This window comes from Bos grunniens, chromosome 4 (assembly GCF_055505025.1).
Source record: "Bos grunniens cultivar Pamir isolate PY7600 chromosome 4, Bosgru_T2T1.0, whole genome shotgun sequence".
NCBI classification, from domain to species: Eukaryota; Metazoa; Chordata; class Mammalia; order Artiodactyla; family Bovidae; genus Bos; species Bos grunniens.
In genome coordinates this window covers 89,715,914-89,735,005 of record NC_141168.1, presented here as the reverse complement: position 1 = coordinate 89,735,005, position 19,092 = coordinate 89,715,914, and the positions used below count along the sequence as shown (strand labels likewise).

Below are 19,092 nucleotides of genomic sequence, written 5' to 3'. Positions count from 1 at the left end.
CCCCTGGTGAAAGATGGTCCCTCTCTAAATGAAGCCCTCCCAAATACACACATCTTCCCAGATCTTATAATGCTGAAGACAGTGGCATGCCTCAGCTTTGCAATCCCAAGTTTCCAGAAGAGAAAATCCGGTTGGCCAAGCCAGGCCAGGGTGCTGAGATCTAAAGGGGCTCAATAATTAACACTCTTCTTCATTGCCTGAATTATGGACCAATGAAAAGTGGAAAGAGAAGTCAGCAGAGAGAACAGAAAGATGACCTTCATCATTAATATAGGGAAGCTGAGGCTTAGGCACGTGTGAGGGAACTGGACACTCAGAGTGTATTTGAGTCAGCAGGGCACGTCCACTTGCCCAGGTAGCTGTCTGCACTCTGCCTAGTGTGGGAGGAAGAGAGGAAGATGCGTGGTTGCCCTGATGCATTTATTATCACCAACCTTTCATCTTCTCCCAAAACGTATGTATTCTCAAGGGGCAAAGGAGGGAAGGACGTTTGTTTCATTTACCTTAAGGTAACAGGTGTTTTAAGATGATTGTAATGTTTGCTTTTTACCTAAAAGTGGCTCAGAAGTTAATTTTGACTCTTCTTTTTTTTTCTTTAAAGGATTTGGATCGAAATCTGAGCAGACTCACAGATTCATTTGAAAAGGCCATAGCTGAGAAAGTTCGCTGTCAAGAAGAGGTGAACCAAACTAACAAAACTATTGAACTAGCCAACCGACTTGTGAGGGAGCTGGAGGTGAGTTAACCTTTTCTTCCAGAATTCTAACCAAAATATTAAGAATCAGCTTTTGGGGATTTTATCCTTATTTGCTCTCAACAATGACTGACTAAACATGGAATCAGCAACAAAAAGGGGAATAAGAATCATTTATACTGGACAAGGGGGCAGGAACTTGTGAGTGCCTGCTGATGGGTATGAGCTTCTCTGTTGTGTGAGAGAAACCTCAAATTATTGGGGATGATGGCACGAATATGTGGATATATTAAAACCCACTCAACTGAAGACTTGAAAGGGTGAATTTCATGGTATGTGAATCTCAAAGCTCTTATTTTTAAGTGCTACCTAAAAATATAGACTTACACTACTAGACATGCGTTTAGCTGAAGGCGATAGAAAAGTTGCTTCACAGTGGCTTAAACAAAAAGGAGTTTATTTTTCACAGATTAAAAAAAATTGCAGAGGTAGCCCATTATCAGTGTCATTTCAGGGAATGAGTGATCGGACCCCTGACTTGTCTGCAGCCTTCTGCTGCTGCCAGAGCACATGTCTGTTCACGCTTATACATTTTATAGCCATGTGCCAGATGGATGCTGCTCCTTCAGGTTCAGGCAGGAGAGAGGACTCTGTAGCAACCAGATTTTTCTCCTTTTATAACAAAATCAAGTTTTCTGCTCAGGGCAACCCCTTAAGCAGACTTACCTAAAGCACTTGTTTGTTTAGCCAGAACTAGAGTGACCACGGATAGATGCAAAGAAGGCAGAAACATGGGAAATGGAGTGATCATAATTGACTCAGCCAGTTCATCCCAGGGTACTGGACACAGTAACAGTCTTTTCAGAATCAGAGTTCTCTCACCAAGAAAGGAGAGAGAAATATAAGTTAGGATGGCTGAGGCTGGCCTAATTTCTTATAAGTAGGCTTTTAACAATCTAATTTAAATTTACTACAAATTTAAACCCATTATCCCTCTGAAACTCATAGTTCATTATATGTAAACTCACTCTTCATTCTGCTAGATCCACTCTCTCTGTTCAGTCTCAATAACTGCTGGTCTTGTCTTCTAGTTGTATGGCCTAAAGCTCTAGAATCCCCCTTGACTTACTGCTTCTTCCTCACACCCATATTCAGTGCAGCAGCATTCTGTCCTGGCTCGCCCTTCAGAGTCCATTCAGAATCCCAGCACTCTCAGCCCCTTCACCTCTCCACGCTGGGCCAGGCCTCCAGCATCTCCCCCCGGAGCATCGCGCTAGCCTCCACCACTACCCTCAAGGTCCACAGCCCTTAGAGCCGCTGAGTGATGTTGTTAGAAAAACTAAGTCTGCTCATGTTACCGCTCTCTCAGAATTCTCCAATAACTAGTTGTCTCACTCAAAATATAGTCCAGAGGTTTTGCCAGGCCTGCAGGACCCTCCGTGATCTGGCCCCTGGATCTCTCTGTCCTCCACTGTGCCACCTTCTGCCCTGCTCCATCCTCACCAGCAGCTCGCTCTTCCTCACCCTGCCAGTCTCTCTCCTACCCCACGGCCTTTGCCTCCTCCCTCCATGTGGCTGACACTTTTCCAGGCAATGATATTACTGGGTCCCATACTTCCTTCAGGTATCTGCCAGAAGTTCTCCTTATTACCTGGTATTCTCTGACCTCCCTTTGTTAAAAAGCATGTGCCTTGCCCCTTATACACGTGCGTGCACACACACACACACACACACACACAAATACACACATGCATGCACACACCACTCTATAGATCTTTTTTTTTTGCCACTTTATTTTTTAATTGAAGGATAATTGCTTTACAGAATTTTGTGGTTTTCTGTCAACCGTCAAGAATCAGCCATAGCACTCTATAGATGTTTTTGTTTCCTCTGCTTTACTGTTTTTTCATAGTATGTATCATCATATGACACACACACTCGTACACATGCATGTGTGAACATACATACTTTTTTTGTGGTCTTTTCCCCCTACCTAGACTGTGAGCTCTCAAAAGAAGGAAACTGCATTTGTCTCCTGCACTGCTTGATCCCAAACATATAGAGTAGTCCCTGGAGGCACCAATAGATATTTGTTGAATGAATGAATGGGTGAGTTTGGGAAGAACTCCTGTGTTGAAAAAAAATTCTGGAGCCCTTTGAAGATTCACTTTTATTAGATCTGTTGAGAAATTATGCAAGCTCCTAGTAGAGTTTATACCTGCTTCCATTTGAAGTGGTAAGATTTAGGCAGTGTGAAGGGTTTACCATTTATAAGGTACCTATGGAAAAGAGGACTGCCAGGTAATTAGACTTACTTGAGGTAGAGAATGTATGAAGGTTTTAACAAGGGAAAAACAGGCCTTGGATCTTGCTACCTTGTATCTCTAGCACACAGTAGTGTCTTCCAAAGGCTTTATTTATTCATGATAATTTAGATTATGATTTAGAAAAGGAAAGGAAAATGCCTGAATAATGTTAACTAACAAAAAATACATATAAGTATGTATATACGTATATTTTTAAAAGATTAATTGAAGATGTCAGACCTTTTCCTTTGAGGATAAATTCTTTCTGACTAGAACAGGAGACAGTTAACTTCTGAAAAACACCAAGACTGATGATTTTGTCTATATAGCATTGACCTGGAAGCTATAGTCTCAACCATTCAGACTAATAAATCAGGCAATTTATATTTAATCATTAACTAACTCCAGAGCTAACAGCTGTTCAAAATTAGAAATGGGTCACCCCAGCCAGGATGACATTACAGGCAATCTATAATGCATTAGAATAAAATTATAGTGATTTTTAACTGTCTAGAAATTTATTACAGGACATGTTCCAATTCTTAAACCCTTGTTAGCCAGTGTCAGTAATGATTTATGTTGCGTGGGTGGTATAGTGAAATTATTGACGATTTCAATCGCCGATAAGTCTACGTTTAGTAAATCTTCAAGTTTCAAAGCTGTTTTTGAGAATGAGGTGGGTGCCCTTTATTGTTTATCATTTACTAACCAAAGACAACAAAGTTGGAGGGAAGGCAAATGAGAGATTCTTCTTCAAAATTAATGGATATATTATCTATAGCTGAGGAAGAAAGTAATGAATTCTATAAAGAAGGCAAGGGAGTTGAAGTTGCCTAGTGTTTAATTATAGAGCTAACTTGGAGTGATCTTTATCGAGCAAAGCAGACTATCTTAAAATAGATTTCATAAGCATTGTCACCTGCTACTTTCATTACCTCAGTGCCAAGGGTATTGTGATGGCTTGCAGGGAGCTAGTATTGCAATTTTCTCTGACATACATTATTTTTGCTTTCTGTGGTCTCCCCTCTTTCATGAGTAAAGCTGAATTCTTCCACAGGGTTCTTCATTGTTTTTACCAACATTTTGCTGGTTTTATTTCTCCAGTTGCTATTAATTTACATATGCTTAGAATGTGGTATTAAATTTTAGCATGCACTGAAACCAAATGAATTAGTGAAGTGTCCTGCAGTTCAGTCAATCCATAGGTATTTATTACAGTTTTATTCAAATCCAATATTAAGGGCTCTACATACTTAACCTGGAAATCAGATTTTCAGTGTCTAGTCATGTAGATAGAAGGAGCTGAGCATACGGTCTTCAAAGCTAGTGACATCCTTCTGGTTTCCATCTTTTTACATGGGCTGTAAGCTCTTCCACTGATTGCGTAATTATATTGCAGAAAGAACCCACATTTAGTAACTACCAGCACTGATCTTTAATTAATAGAATTCTAGTAAGATGGCTCTTTTAAGCTTTATGTTTTAAATAATTAACATAACTAGTGTTTTTCCTGAGAAGGCAATGGCACCCCACTCCAGTACTCTTGCCTGGAAAATCCCATGGATGGAGGAGCCTGGTGGGCTGCAGTCCATGGGGTCGAGAAGAGTCGGACATGACTGAGCGACTTCACTTTCACTTTTCCCTTTCATGCATTGGAGAAGGAAATGGCAACCCACTCCAGTGTTCTTGCCTGGAGAATCCCAGGGACGGGGGAGCCTGGTGGGCTGCCGTCTATGGGGTCGCACAGAGTCGGACACGACTGAAGTGACTTAGCAGCAGTAGCAGCAGCAGTGTTTGTCACCTTCCTTTTTCTATAACCCGCCCATGGCTGGTATGTTTAAGACGATGTTTGCCGAGGGAGGTATAGTACCATTGCTGAAAAGCAAAAATGATGGTGAACAGCCAAGCTGCCATAAAAATCCTAACATCACTCAGGCTTGGCCACAGCTCTTGGTCCTGTACTTGTAGAGGAACAAGAGAGTGACCGTCAGCCTTTTAAGAAGGACCTCAAGCCTAACTGAAGAGTTAGGGCATCCAACAAAAAGGAGATGTTAAAGATCTAATGTCGCATTACCATAAACTTCACTGACGGGAGAATGAGAGCGCCTTCGTAATAATGGGTTCACGTGACTGAGTCGTCAGCATCGTTATGCCCCCCAGTCATGTTCTCTCCCTCCTCCAGGCTGTGCAGGTGCCCTAGACTTAAACCGAGGTATAAGGCAATTACATTCAATGTTTCTTGAGTTGCTCTTCACTTTGCAGTTACATCAGAATCATCTTATATTTCAGTCAGAGAAGATTCGCTGGGGCCAGTCTATTAAATCCTTCGAAGCGCAAGAGAAGACGCTCTGTGGAGATGTTCTCCTTACGGCAGCATACGTGTCTTATGTTGGATCCTTTACACAACAGTATCGCCAGGAACTGGTGGACTGCATGTGGGTTCCCTTTCTTCAAGAGAAGGTAAACTTAGTCCCTAACCTGGGCCACATTTGGAAGCGTCATACTGAAATTTAAGTAACAAAAACAGTGTATGTTCCAGACATTTTTGTACTTCTGTAATCTCAAATCACTGGAAATTCTAGTATTGAAGGAAGTCTTTCTTGTGTGTTGCAGTTTTCTTGTTTTAACGATAGTTTCAACAAGGAGGTAGAAAATAGAAAAATTATTTGTATGAATGATAGGGGTATGGTTGGAAAATTGCTTTAAATGAAACTGTTAACTGAAACCAAATTTGGAATATCATGTGCGATTACAGGGTGAAATTTTTGGTATGAATATCACAGGTTACTGAAGATTTTTTTTAATGACTACTTTCAGATGAAAAGTGTAACACTTTGTATGTAAGTATAAAAATAGCTTACTTTGAATTTGAAAATTCACCCATAAGCAAAACGAAAGCATAGATTGGGGAGATTTCAGATTGTCTAGATTAAGGTTATCCTTTACAAAGGAGAAACAGAGACAGGGAAGTTTAAATGACTTTGTAAGGTCATAAAAGATAGGAAACCAGACCACTGCTTTCCAGGCCATTGTTTTCTATGACGCATTCTGTTATCTCCACAGTTTGTTGTGATCCACGCAGTCAAAGGCTTTGGCATAGTCAGTAAAGCAGAAGTAGATGTTGTTCTGGAGCTCTCTTGCTTTTTCGATAATCCACCGATGTTGGCAATTCGATCTCTGGTTCCTCTGCCTTTTCTAAATCCAGCTTGAACATCTGGAAGTTCACAGTTCATGTATTGCTGAAGCCTGGCTTGGAGAATTTTGAGCATTACTTTACTAGAGTGTGAGATGAGTGCAACTGTGTGGTAGTTTGAGCATTCTTTGGCATTGCCTTTCTTTGGGATTGTAATGAAAACTGACCTTTTCCAGTCCTGTGGCCACTGCTGAGTTTTCCTAACTTGCTGGCATATTGAGTGGCACATAATTTCCTGGCACTTTCACAGCATCATCTCTTAGAATTTGAAATAGCTCAGCTGAAATTCCATCACCTCCACTAGCTTTGTTGGTCGTGATGCTTCCTAAGGCCCACTTGACTTTACATTCCAGGATGTCTGGTTCTAGGTGAGTGATCACACCATCATGATTCTGTGTATTCTCGCTACCTCTTCTTAATATCTTCTGCTTCTGTTAGGTCCATAGCATTTCTGTCCTTTATTGAGCCCATCTTTGCATGAAATGTTCCCTTGGTATCTCTAATTTTCTTGAAGAGATCTCTAGTCTTTCCAGTCTATTGTTTTCCTCTATTTCTTTGCACTGATCACTGAGGAGGGCTTTCTTACCTCTCCTTGCTGTTTTTTGGAACTCTGTATTCAAATGAGTATATCTTTCCTTTTCTCCTTTGCCTTTCGGTTCTCTTCTTTTCACAGCTATTTGTAAGGCCTCCTCAGACAACCATTTTGCCTTTTTGCATTTCTTTTTCTTAGGGCTGGTCTTGATCCCTGCCTCCTGTACAGTGTCAAAATCCTCCATCCATAGTTCTTCAGACACTCTGTCTATCAGATCTAAAATCCTTGAATCTATTTGCACTTCCACTGTATAATCGTAAGGGATTTGATTTAGGTCATACCTGAATGGTCTAGTGGTTTCCCTACTTTCTTCAATTTAAATCTGAATTTGGCAATAACAAGTTCATGATCTGAGCCACAGTCAGCTCCAGGTCTTGTTTTTGCTGACTGTATAGAGCTTCTCCATCTTTGGCTGCAAAGAATATAGTCAATCTGATTTCGGTATTGACCGTCTGGTGATGTCCATGTGTAGAGTCTTCTCTTGTGTTGTTGGAAGAGGGTGTTTGCTATGACCAGTGCGTTCTCTTGGCAAAACTCTATTAGCCTTTGCGCTGCTTCATTCTCTACTGCAAGGACACATTTGCCTGCTACTCCAGTAATTTCTTGACTTTGTACTTTTGCATTCCAGTCCCCTATAATGAAAATGACATCTTTTTGGGGGGTTAGTTCTAAAAGGTCTTGTAGGTCTTCATAGAACCATTCAAATTCAGCTTTTTCAGCATTACTGGTTGGGGCATAGACTTGAATTACCATGATATAGAATGGTTTGCCTTAGAAACGAACAGAGATCATTCTGTCATTTTTGAGATTGCATCCAAGTACTGCATTTCAGACTCTTTTGTTGACTGTGAAGGCTCCTCCATTTCTTCTAAGGGATGCTTGCCCACAGTTCAGTTCAGTTCAGTCGCTCAGTCATGTCCAACTCTTTGCAACCCCATGAATTGCAGCACGCCAGGCCTCCCTGTCCATCACCAACTCCTGGAGTTCACTCAGACTCATGTCCATCGAGTCAGTGATGCCATCCAGCCATCTCATCCTCTGTCGTCCCCTTCTCCTCCTGCCCCCAATCCCTCCCAGCATCAGAGTCTTTTCCAATGAGTCAACTCTTCGCATGAGGTGGCCAAAGTACTGGAGTTTCAGCTTTAGCATCATTCCTTCCAAAGAAATCCCAGGGCTGATCTCCTTCAGAATGGACTGGTTGGATCTCCTTGCAGTCCAAGAGACTCTCAAGACTCTTCTCCAACACCACAGTTCAAAAGCATCAATTCTTCGGTGCTCAGCCTTCTTCACAGTCCAACTCTCACATCCATACATGACCACAGGGAAAACCATAGCCTTGACTAGACGGACCATTGTTGTCAAAGTAATGTCTCTACTTTTGAATATGCTGTCTAGGTTGGTCATAACTGTCCTTCCAAGGAGTAAGCGTCTTTTAATTTCATGGCTGCAGTCACCATCTGCAGTGATTTTGGAGCCCCAAGAAATAAAGTCTGACACTGTTTCCACTGTTTCCCCATCTATTTCCCATGAAGTGATGGGACCGGATGCCATGATCTTCATTTTCTGAATGTTGAGCTTTAAGCCCACTTTTTCACTTTCCACTTTCACTTTCATCAAGAGGCTTTTGAGTTCCTCTTCACTTTCTGCCATAAGGGTGGTGTCATCTGCATATCTGAGGTTATTGATATTTCTCCCAGTAATCTTGATTCCATCTTGTGCTTCTTCCAGCCCAGCATTTCTCATGATGTACTCTGCATAGAAGTGAAATAAGCAGGGTGACAATATACAGCCTTGACGTACTCCTTTTCCTATTTGGAACCAGTCTGTTGTTCCATGTCCAGTTCTAACTCTTGCTTCCTGACCTGCATACAGATTTCTCAAGAGGCAGGTCAGGTGGTCTGGTATTCCCATCTCTTGAAGAATTTTCCACAGTTTATTGTGATCCACACAGTCAAAGGCTTTGGTATAGTCAATACAGCAGAAATAGATGTTTTTCTGGAACTCTCTTGCTTTTTCCATGACCCAGTGGATGTTGGCAATTTGATTTCTGGTTCCCCTGCCTTTTCTAAAACCAGCTTGAACATCAGGAAGTTCACGGTTCACATATTGCTGAAGCCTGGCTCAGAGAATTTTGAGCATTACTTTACTAACATGTGAGATGAGTGCAATTGTGCGGTAGTTTGAGCATTCTTTGGCATTGCCTTTCTTTGGGATTGGAATGAAAACTGAACTTTTCCAGTCCTGTGGCCACTGCTGAGTTTTCCAAATTTGCTGGCATATTGAGTGCAGCACTTTCACAGCATCATCTTTCAGGATTTGAAATAGCTCAACTGGAATTACATCAACTCCAATAGCTTTGTTTGTAGTGATGCTTTCTAAGGCCCACTTGACTTCACATTTCAGGATGTCTGGCTCTAGGTCAGTGATCACACCATTGTGATTATCTGGGTCATGAAGATATTTTTTGTATAGTTCTTCTGTGTATTCTTGCCACCTCTTCTTAATGTCTTCTGCTTCTGTTAGGTCCATAGCATTTCTGTCCTTTATTGAGCCCATCTTCGCATGAAATGTTCCCTTGGTATCTCTAATTTTCTTGAGAGATCTCTAGTCTTTCCCATTCTGTTGTTTTCCTCTATTTCTTTGCATTGATCGCTGAGGAAGGCTTTCTTTTCTTGCTATTCTTTGGAACTCTGCCTTCAGATGCTTGTATCTTTCCTTTTCTCCTTTGCTTTTCGCTTCTCTTCTTTTCACAGCTACTTATAAGGCCTCCCCAGGCAGCCATTTTGCTTTTTTTGCATTTCTTTTCCATGGGTAGTAGATACAGTGGGCATCTGAGTTAAATTCTCCCATTCCAGTCTATTTTAGTTCGCTGATTCCTAGAATGTAGACGTTCACTCTTGCCATCTCCTGTTTGACCACTTCCAATTTGCCTTGATTCATGGACCTAACATTCCAGGTTCCTATGCAGTATTGCTCTTTACAGCATCAGACTTTACTTCCATCATCAGTCACATCCACAACTGGGTGTTGTTTTTGCTTTGGATCCATCTTTTCATTCTTTCTGGAGTTATTTTTCCACTGATTTCCGGTAGCATATTGGACACCTACCAACCTGGGGAGTTCACCTTTCAGTGTCCTGTCTTTTTGTCTTTTCATGCTGTTCATGGGGTTCTCAAGGCAAGAATACTGAAGTGGTTTGCCATTCCCTTCTCCAGTGGGCCACATTCTGTCAGAACTCTCCACCATGACCTCTCCGTCTATGGTAGCCCTACATGGCATGGCTCATAGTTTCATTGAGTTGGACAAGGCTGTGGTCTATGTGATCAGATTGGCTGGTTTTTTGTGATTGTGCTTTTCATTCTGTGTGCCCTCTGATGGAGAAGGACAAAAGGCTTATGGAAGTTTCCTGATGGGAAAGATTGACTAACGGGGAAATTGGGTCTTCTTCTGATAGGGGGTGCCATGCTCAGTAAATCTTTAATCCCATTTTCTGTTGATGGGTGGGGTTGTGTTCCCTCCCTATTATTTGACCTGAGGCCAAACTATGGTGGAAGTAATGAAGATATGAAGGCTTCCTTCAAAAGGTCCCATGCATGAACTGCTGCACTCAATGCCCCCAACCCTGCAGCAGGCCTCCTCCGAGCCACACCTCTGCCAGAGACTCCTGGATACTCACGGGCAAGTCTGGGTCAGTCTCTTGTGGGGTCACTACTCCTTTCTCCTGGGTCCTGGTGCAAACAAGGTTCTGTTTGTGCCCTCCAAGACATGCCTCCTGAGAAATCTGTATGCAGATCAAGAAGCAACAGTTAGAACTGGACATGGAACAACAGACTGCTTCCAAATTGGGAAAGGAGTACTTCAGGGCTGTATATTGTCACCCTGCTCATTTAACTTATACAGAGTACATCATGAGAAATACTGGACTGGATGAAGCACAAACTGGAATCAAGATTGCTAGGAGAAATAGCAATAACCTCAGATATGCAGATAACACCACCCTGATGGCAGAAAGCGAAGAAGAGCTAAAGAGCCTCTTGATGAAAGTGAAAGAGGAGAGTGAAAAAGTTGGCTTAAAACTCAACATTCAGAAAACCAAGATCATGGCATCTGGTCCCATCACTTCATGGGAAATAGATGGGGAAGCAATGGAAACAGTGAGACTTTATTTTTTGGGCTCCAAAATCACTGCAGATGGTGACTGCAGCCATGAAATTAAAAGACACTTGCTCCTTGGAAGAAAAGTTATGACCAACTTTGACAGCATGTTGAAAAGCAGAGACATTACTTTGCCAACAAAGGTCCGTCTAGTCAAGGCTATGGTTCTTCCAGTGGTCATGTATGGATGTGAGAGTTGGACTGTGAAGAAAGCTGAGCGCCGAAGAATTGATGCTTTTGAACTGTGGTGTTGGAGAAGACTCTTAAGGGTCCCTTGGACTGCAAGGAAATCCAGCCAGTCCGTCCTAAAGGAAATCAGTCCTGAATATTCATTGGGAAGACTGATGCTGAAGCTGAAACTCCAATACTTTGGCCACATGATGTGAAAAACTGACTCATTGGAAAAGACCCTGATGCTGGGAAAGATTGAAGGCGGGAAGAGAAGGGGACGACAGAGGATAAGATGGTTGGATGGCATCACCGACTCAATGGACATGAGATTGAGTAAGCTTTGGGAGTTGATAATGGACAGGGATGCCTGGCATGCTGTAGTCCATAGGGTCACAAAGATTCGGACACAACTAAGCAATTGAACAGAACTGTGTTATCTCAGTTGATTAAAGCAGGTTCTTCATTTACATATCTAGCCCTTCAGTTCAGTTCAGTTCAGTCACTCAGTCATGTCCGCCTTTGCGACCTCATGGACCACAGCACACCAGGCCTCTCTGACCATCATGACCACTGGAAGAACCACAGCCTTGACTAGACGGACTTTGTTGGCAAAGTAATGTCTCTGCTTTTCAACATGCTATCTAGATTGGTCATAACTTTCCTTCCAAGGGGTAAGCGTCTTTTAATTTCATGGCTGCAATCACCATCTGCAGTGATTTTAAAGCCCCCAAAAATAAAGTCAGCCACTGTTTCCACTGTTTCTCCATCTATTTGCCATGAAGTGATGGGACTGGATACCATGAACTTAGATTTCTGAATGTTGAGTTTTAAGCTAACCTTTTTACTCTCCTCTTTCACATTCATCAAGAGGCTTTTTAATTCCTCTTCACTTTCTGCCATCAGGGTGGTATCATCTGCATATCTGGGGTTATTGATACTTCTCGCAGCAATCTTGATTCCAGCTTGTGCTTCCTCCAGCCCAGCGTTTCTCATGATGTACTCTGCATATAAGTTAAATAAGCAGGGCGACAGTATACAGCCTTGACGTACTCCTTTTCCTATTTGGAAGCAGTCTGTTCCATGTCCAGTTCTAACTGTTGCTTCCTGACCTTAGGACATTAAATCCCTCTGTGTATTTGTGTTCTTTGTTGGTAATTATGCCTCAGTTTTCACAATAGCTTTTTCATGACATAAGGACATGCCAATGGAATTTCTGCAAATTAAATATTTTGGGAAAAGTGTCTCATAATAATTGTAAAAGAAAAATCCTTTTGTACCTAAGCTATTTAATGTGTCTATGGTATCAAGCCATATTTTTATATGGAAGATTTTTTTAAAAGACGATATCTATATTACTCCCTGAATTTCAGAGATTTTCTCTAAGTATTTCTGCCATAAAATAGTCCTGTTTATGTAAGAGGATAAAGCCATAAAATAGTCCTGTTTATGTAAGAGGATAAAGCATTCTGCTAATTTTGTCCACGCCGTACTGCGTTGTGAGTTTCGGAAGGTGTCAGCTATCAAATTCTTCTTTTTGTCTCCATCTCATGTTCTCCAAACTTTAATCTTCTCAATGGGTATCTTGGTCCGATTCACCCAATGACCAACTTAAGATGAATGATTATCATCACTTGTGGTCCTCTCTGCATTTTCCGTCATTGATAAAATTTTCTCATTCTGTCCAAAATTATAAAGAAATTCACTTCCTGATGTGCAAGCTAGTGAACTTCACGTTGCCTTCTTGTTACAGTTATTCTTCTCTTTGAATCATGTAATAGTATCTATAGCATGAACTTAGGCTATCAGTCACTTTACATTTTTTAAATTGAAAACTTGCCTTCTCAAATCTAAGTTTTAAAATTGATGTTTAATTGCTGGTATAGCATCATTTGGGCTTCCCTGGTGACTCAGTGGTAAAGAATTTGCCTGCCAATTCAAGAGACGTGAGTTTAATCTCTGGGGCAGAAAGATCACTGGAGGAGGAAATGGCAACTCACTTCAGTATTCTTGCCTGGGAAATCCCATGGACAGAGGAGCCTGGTGGGCTACGGTCCATGGGGTCACAAAACAGTTGGACACAACTTACCGTCTAAAAACAAGAGGAAATCGCATCATTTAGTGTGTTTCTGGGAAGTTTCCCATCAACTTGTATTTTCCCACTTACTTAAAATTCCAAATACGGAATTCCATGAAGATAAAATTTTGTTGTGAAGAGTAAGATTAATTGGCTTATCCAAACTATGTAAACTCTCTAAATGTATAGCCAAAGCAAAAATGATAATTTTCTGATGCTGTACATTAAGAAAACATTTATTTTTAACTACAGGCCTGTGTTTCTCTGTGGGCCCACAACTCTCAGGACTCCGTGTCTATTTTCAGGCATCCCAGCGCTCTCTGCTTGTCTCTTGAGTACACAGGCTCCAGGCCAGCTGAGAAATAGATCCTCAAACATGAGCAGCTTATTCTCACTCATCTCTGGACAGAGCTGTATGCTAAAGGAAGAAAGAGATTTCAAGTTGTATAAATGACATCCTTTTGGAAGAGACTTTTCTGTCTGTAAGACCCCTGGCAGAAAATGCTATATAAAACCTAAAAAACATATGTCCTGTAGAACAGAGGTTTCTAGTTTCTCAGTTCAGTTGCTCAGTCATGTCTGACTCTTTGCAACCCCATGGACTGTAGCATGCCAGGATTCCCTGCCCATCAACAACCCCCAGAGTTTGCTCAAACTCATGTCTATCAAGTCGGTGACGCCATTTGAGCTACATACTTTATACTCCTAGATTCAGTCACAGCAAAGTGGAAAGATAATCACGTCTATATGAACATGTGCCAGGGTTCAAGAGGAGCTGAAATTGTTTATTCGTGTTAATGTTTTTTTGATCAATTTTTCCTCATCAGTGTTGCCTCATCCTGCCTTTCCAAGAAGCATCTCCTCATCCTGCTCCACAGTATACAGGATATTTGCTAGAGCTCCGTACTCTCTTGAGTGTCTCTGGCTTGTCATTTGACTTGGGTATCCTGGGGATTTTGACAGTTTATAAATTAGCCCACCAACAAATGACTATTTGTGTCCTTTTAAAACATCTCTGGGAAAGATTGAGGGCAGGAGGAGAAGGGGACGACAGAGGATGAGATGGTTGGATGGCATCATCAACTCGATGGCCATGGGTTTGGGTGGACCCTGGGAGTTGGTGATGGACAGGGAGGCCTGGTGTGCTGCGGTTCATGGGGTCGCAAAGAGTCGGACACGACTGAGCGACTGAATTGAACTGAAGCTAAGCATGTCATTTATTAACAACCTGTATACATATTCAAGGTAACCTTAGAGAGAACTCTTATAAAATAAGTCCACAATCCTTAATGTGTTCCTAGAAATGAAGACTGTGTATTCTAAATGCATCAAACCTCCAAAATCTAATAAACAAATTTAACTCTAAGTCTGAATTTCAAGAGGAGTTATATTTTAACTTGATCCAGTGATTCTAAAGTTTTCTGGAAGAATATATTTTCAACAACACCAATGTAATTTTGGAATCAAACAGTAAGAGGGCGCTTGGACTTCACAATATTAAAATATATTCTAAAGCTAAAGTAATTACAACAATGTGGTTCTTCAAGGGAAATGAAAACTAGAATAGAGATCAGAGTCATTTAAGGATGCAGAGATATTTGATATGTTTAATATATGATGATGTATAGATGCAACTGCATCTACCACCTCCTAACATTTCTACTAATATACCATCTTCCCTCCTGATACTTCTATTCAAGGCCAACCATTTGGGTTATGTACTAGTTTCCATCCCCTTTCCTTTCCTTGAGGACAATTCAAGACAAATTCTCCCCTTTCCGTCATCATCAATTTTTCTGTCTGGATTCATTACTACATCATTCCCACTAGCACTCAAACATGTAGTTATTTCTCCCATTAAAAACAAATATATCTGGAAATATACATTTCTCTCAACTCTCCCTGCCCCTCATGCTACTCCTTCATTTCTCTGCCCTCATTTACAGTCATCACTTCAGAAGAGGAATGGATATTCACTGTCTCCACATCCTCCCTCCGTATTTCTAAGTCACTCCAGACAGACTTTCATCCCCATCATGCCACCAAAATGCCTATTATCAGATTTTGCCTTCACATTGCTAAGTTGAGAGGTTCGTTCTCATTCTCATCGTACTTGACTGAATTTGATGCAGTGGATCACTCCGTCCTCCCATCAATACTTGATTTTCTTGAATCACCCTCACTTCACCTCCACATAACCCCACTGGTCAGTTTTTCTCAGACTTCTTGATTTTTTCCCTACCCCACCCTGCCCCAGTGGCTCAGACAGTAAAGAATCCACCTGCAATGCGGGAGACCTGGGTTCCACCTCTGGGTTGGAAAGATCCCCTGGAGGAGGGTATTCTTGCTTGGAGAATCCCCATGGACAGAGGAGCCTCTCGGGCTGCAGTCCATGGGGTCACAAAGAGTCAGACACGACTGAGCGACAAAGCACACACACCCGCCCCAATCTCTTAGTGTTGAAATGACCCACACTTCAGTCTTTGAGCTGCTTCTTAACAAGGTTCATGGCTTTAAATGTCCCCTGGACCCCACTAACTCCCAAATGGATACCTGCAGCCAGACAGTGGCATCTTCCCTTCTGTGTCTGAAAGATGTCTCAGATGCAGAACATCCGAACTGAATTCCTGATCTTCCCCGTAAAACTGCTACTCACGTGTTCCCGATTTGTTTAATGGTAGGTCTACCCTTGTGTTAGCTCAGCCTAACAGACTTTGAGTCACTTTGATGTCAGTCTTTTTCTGACACCCACATCCAGTCTATCTAGGAGATTCTGTGGGCTGTACCTTTAAAATATATTCAGAATCTGACCACTTTTCGCCACCTTCACTGCTTGCATCCTGAGCCCAGCCATCAGCTTCCTCTTCAATTACTGTGAAAACTTTCTAACTGGTTTCCTTGCTTCTATATTTGTTGCCTCTCTCCAAATTGGATCTTAACATATCAGCCAGTGTGATATGATGCAAGTCAGATTCACTAATTTTTTTTCTAAAATCCCTCAGTTGACTTCCCACTGCACTTAAAGCAAAAGCTAGAAACCCTGCAGATGCTTATAAAACCCTCAGTGATTTGGCCCCATTACAGTAGTCCCTGACATCCGAACCTTCAAGTTGCAAACGTTCAAAGATGTGAATGTACACTTGTTCCATCCACGTCAGGCATGCAGCTGTTGCTGACAGTCCTTCAGCTCTACCGTCTCCCACCTCCTCTCCATCCTGCAGTCAGTAACTCTTCTTTCCTGTTCACTTGATGCCAGCCCCTGTAAGCCAATTGTTGCACTGTACTACTGTACTTTTTCAAGGTACTGTAAGATTAAAAACGTTTTCTTTTGTGTGTTTTTTTTAATGTATCATTTGTGTGAAAAGTATTATAAACCTATTACAGTACAGTGCTACACAGCCACTTGTGTTAGTTGGGTAGATAGGCCAACTTTGTTGGACTTGGGAACCAATTGGACTAATGAATGTGCTCTAAAAATAGAACTCATTCATGTGTAGGGGACCTACTGTATCTCCCTGTAACTTACTTTCTGTTATTCCTTTCCTCACTCATCTGCTCTGGTCACACTGGGCCATCTTCTGTGAATCTACCACGTATGCTCCAACCTCAGGCCCTTTGCACTAGCTTTTTCCTCTGTCTTGAAGTGTTTTCACTTAGGACATAGTTTTCCCACTCACTTCCATCAACTAGCTCTTTGTTCAAACAGGAAGAAGATAAGGTGTTCTGGTAGTTCCATCTCTTGAAGAATTTTCCACAGTTTCTTGTGATCCACACAGCCAAAGGCTTTAGCATAGTCAAGGAAACAGAAGTAGATATTTTTCTGGAATTCCCTTCCTTTTTCTGTTATCCAACGATTGCTGGCAGTTTGATCTCTGGTTCCTCTGCCTTTTCTAAATCCAGCTTGTACATCTGGAAGTTCTTGGTTCATGTACTGTTGAAGCCTAGCTTGAAGGATTTTGAGCGTTATCTTGCTAGCTTGTGAAATGAGTGCAATTGTATAGTAGTTTGAATATGGCATGCCCTTCTTTGAGACTGGAATGAACACTGACCTTTTCCAATCCTGTGGCCACTGCTAAGTATTCCTAATTTGCTGGCATATTGAGTGCAGCACTTTCACATCATCATCTCTTAGGATTTGAAATAGCTCAACTGGAATTCCATCACCTCCACTAGCTTTGTTCATAGTGATGCTTCCTAAGGCCCACTTGACTTTACACTTCAGGATGTCTGGCTTTAAATGAGTGATCACACATTCATGGTAATCTGGGTCTTTAAGACCTATTTTGTATAGTTCTTCTGTGTATTCTTGCCACCTTTTCTTAATCTCTTCTGCTTCTGTTAGGTCCGTACTGTTTCTGTCCTTTAGCGTGCCCATACTTGCATGAAATATTCCCTTGGTATCTCCAACTTTCTTGGAAAGATCTCTAGTCTTTCCCATTCTATTGTTTTCCTCTGTTTCTTTGAATCGTTCACTTAAGAAGGCCTTCTTATCTCTCTTTGCTATTCTCTGAAACTCTGCATTCAGTTGGATATATCTTTCCTTTTCTCCTTTGCCTTTTGTGTCTCTTCTTTTCTCAGCTATATGTAAGACCTCCTCAGACAACCATTTTGCCTTCTTGCATTTCTTTTTCTTGGGGATGGTTTTGGTCACTGCCTCCTATACAATGCTGTGAACCTCTGTCTATAGTTCTTCAGGTACTCTGTCTATCAGATCTAATCCCTTGAATCTATTTGTCACTTCCACCATAATCATAAGGGATTTGATTTAGGTCATACCTGAATGGTCTATTGGTTTTCCCTACTTTCTTCAATTTAAGTCTGAATTTGGCAATTAAGGAGTTCATGATCTAAGTCACAGTCAACTCCTGGTCTTGTTTTTGCTGACTGTATAGAGCTTCTCCATCTTTTGCTGCAAAGAATATAATCAATCTGATTTTTGTATTGACCATCTGGTGATGTCCATGTGTAGAGTTATCTCTTATGTTGTTGGAATAGGGTATTTGCTATGACCAGTATGTTCTCTTGGCAAAACTCTATTAGCCTTTGCCGTGCTTCATTTTGTACTCCAATGCCAAATTTGCCTATTACTCCAGGTAATGCTTGACTTTTTATTTTGCATTCCAATCCCCTGTGATGAAAATGACATCTTTTTTGGGTATTAGTTTTAGAAGGTCTTGGAGGTCTTTATAGAACCATTGGACTTCAGCTTCTTCGGCATTAGTAGTTGGGAAATAGAAGTGGGTTACTGTGATTATGAATGGTTTATCTTGGAAACAAACTGAGATTATTTGTCCTTTTTGTTATTGTACCCAAATGCTGATGTGCCTTTGCTGTGACTTTTAAATAATATTTACTATATAAATATTTACTCAGTAAAGAATCCACCTGCAATGCAGGAGATCTGGGTTCAATCCCTGGGTTGGGAAGATCCTCTGGAGGAGGAAATGGCAACCCACTCCAGTATTCTTGCCTGGAGAATCCCATAGACAGAGGAGCCTGATGGGCTACAATCCATGGGGTTGCAAAGAGTCGGACATGACTGAGCAACTAAGCACACACTGTTTCAGACTCTCGTTGTTTGCGAGGGCTCCTCCATTCCTTCTAAGGGATCCTTGCCCACAGAAGTAGATATAATTGTCATCTGAATTAAATGTGCCCATTCGCATCCATTTTAGTTCACTGATTGCTAAAATGTCAGTGTTCTCTTCCCAGATTCCTGTGCAGTATTGTTCTTTACAGCATCGGGCACATTACTTTCACCACCAGATACATCCACAACTGGGCATCATTTACACTTTGGCTCAGCCTCTTCATTCTTTTTGGAGTTATTTCTCCACTTTTTCCCAGTAGCATATTGGACACCTACCAACCTGGCACGCTGCTCTTCCGGTGTCATATCTTTTTGCC

At 41.5% G+C, this 19,092-nt stretch overlaps 1 protein-coding gene across 2 annotated transcripts in view; it reads left to right on the top strand.

Annotated features, from left to right (window-relative positions):
* The window catches only part of DNAH11 (dynein axonemal heavy chain 11), a 369,573-nt gene that overhangs the window by 256,591 nt on the left and 93,890 nt on the right, over window positions 1–19,092 (top strand). For both annotated transcript variants that reach the window (XM_086397406.1, XM_086397407.1), the window contains exons 62-63: window positions 602–736; window positions 5,290–5,460. In XM_086397406.1, coding sequence (XP_086253532.1) covers window positions 602–736; window positions 5,290–5,460 — 306 coding nt within the window. The remainder of the gene's footprint in view (window positions 1–601; window positions 737–5,289; window positions 5,461–19,092) is intronic.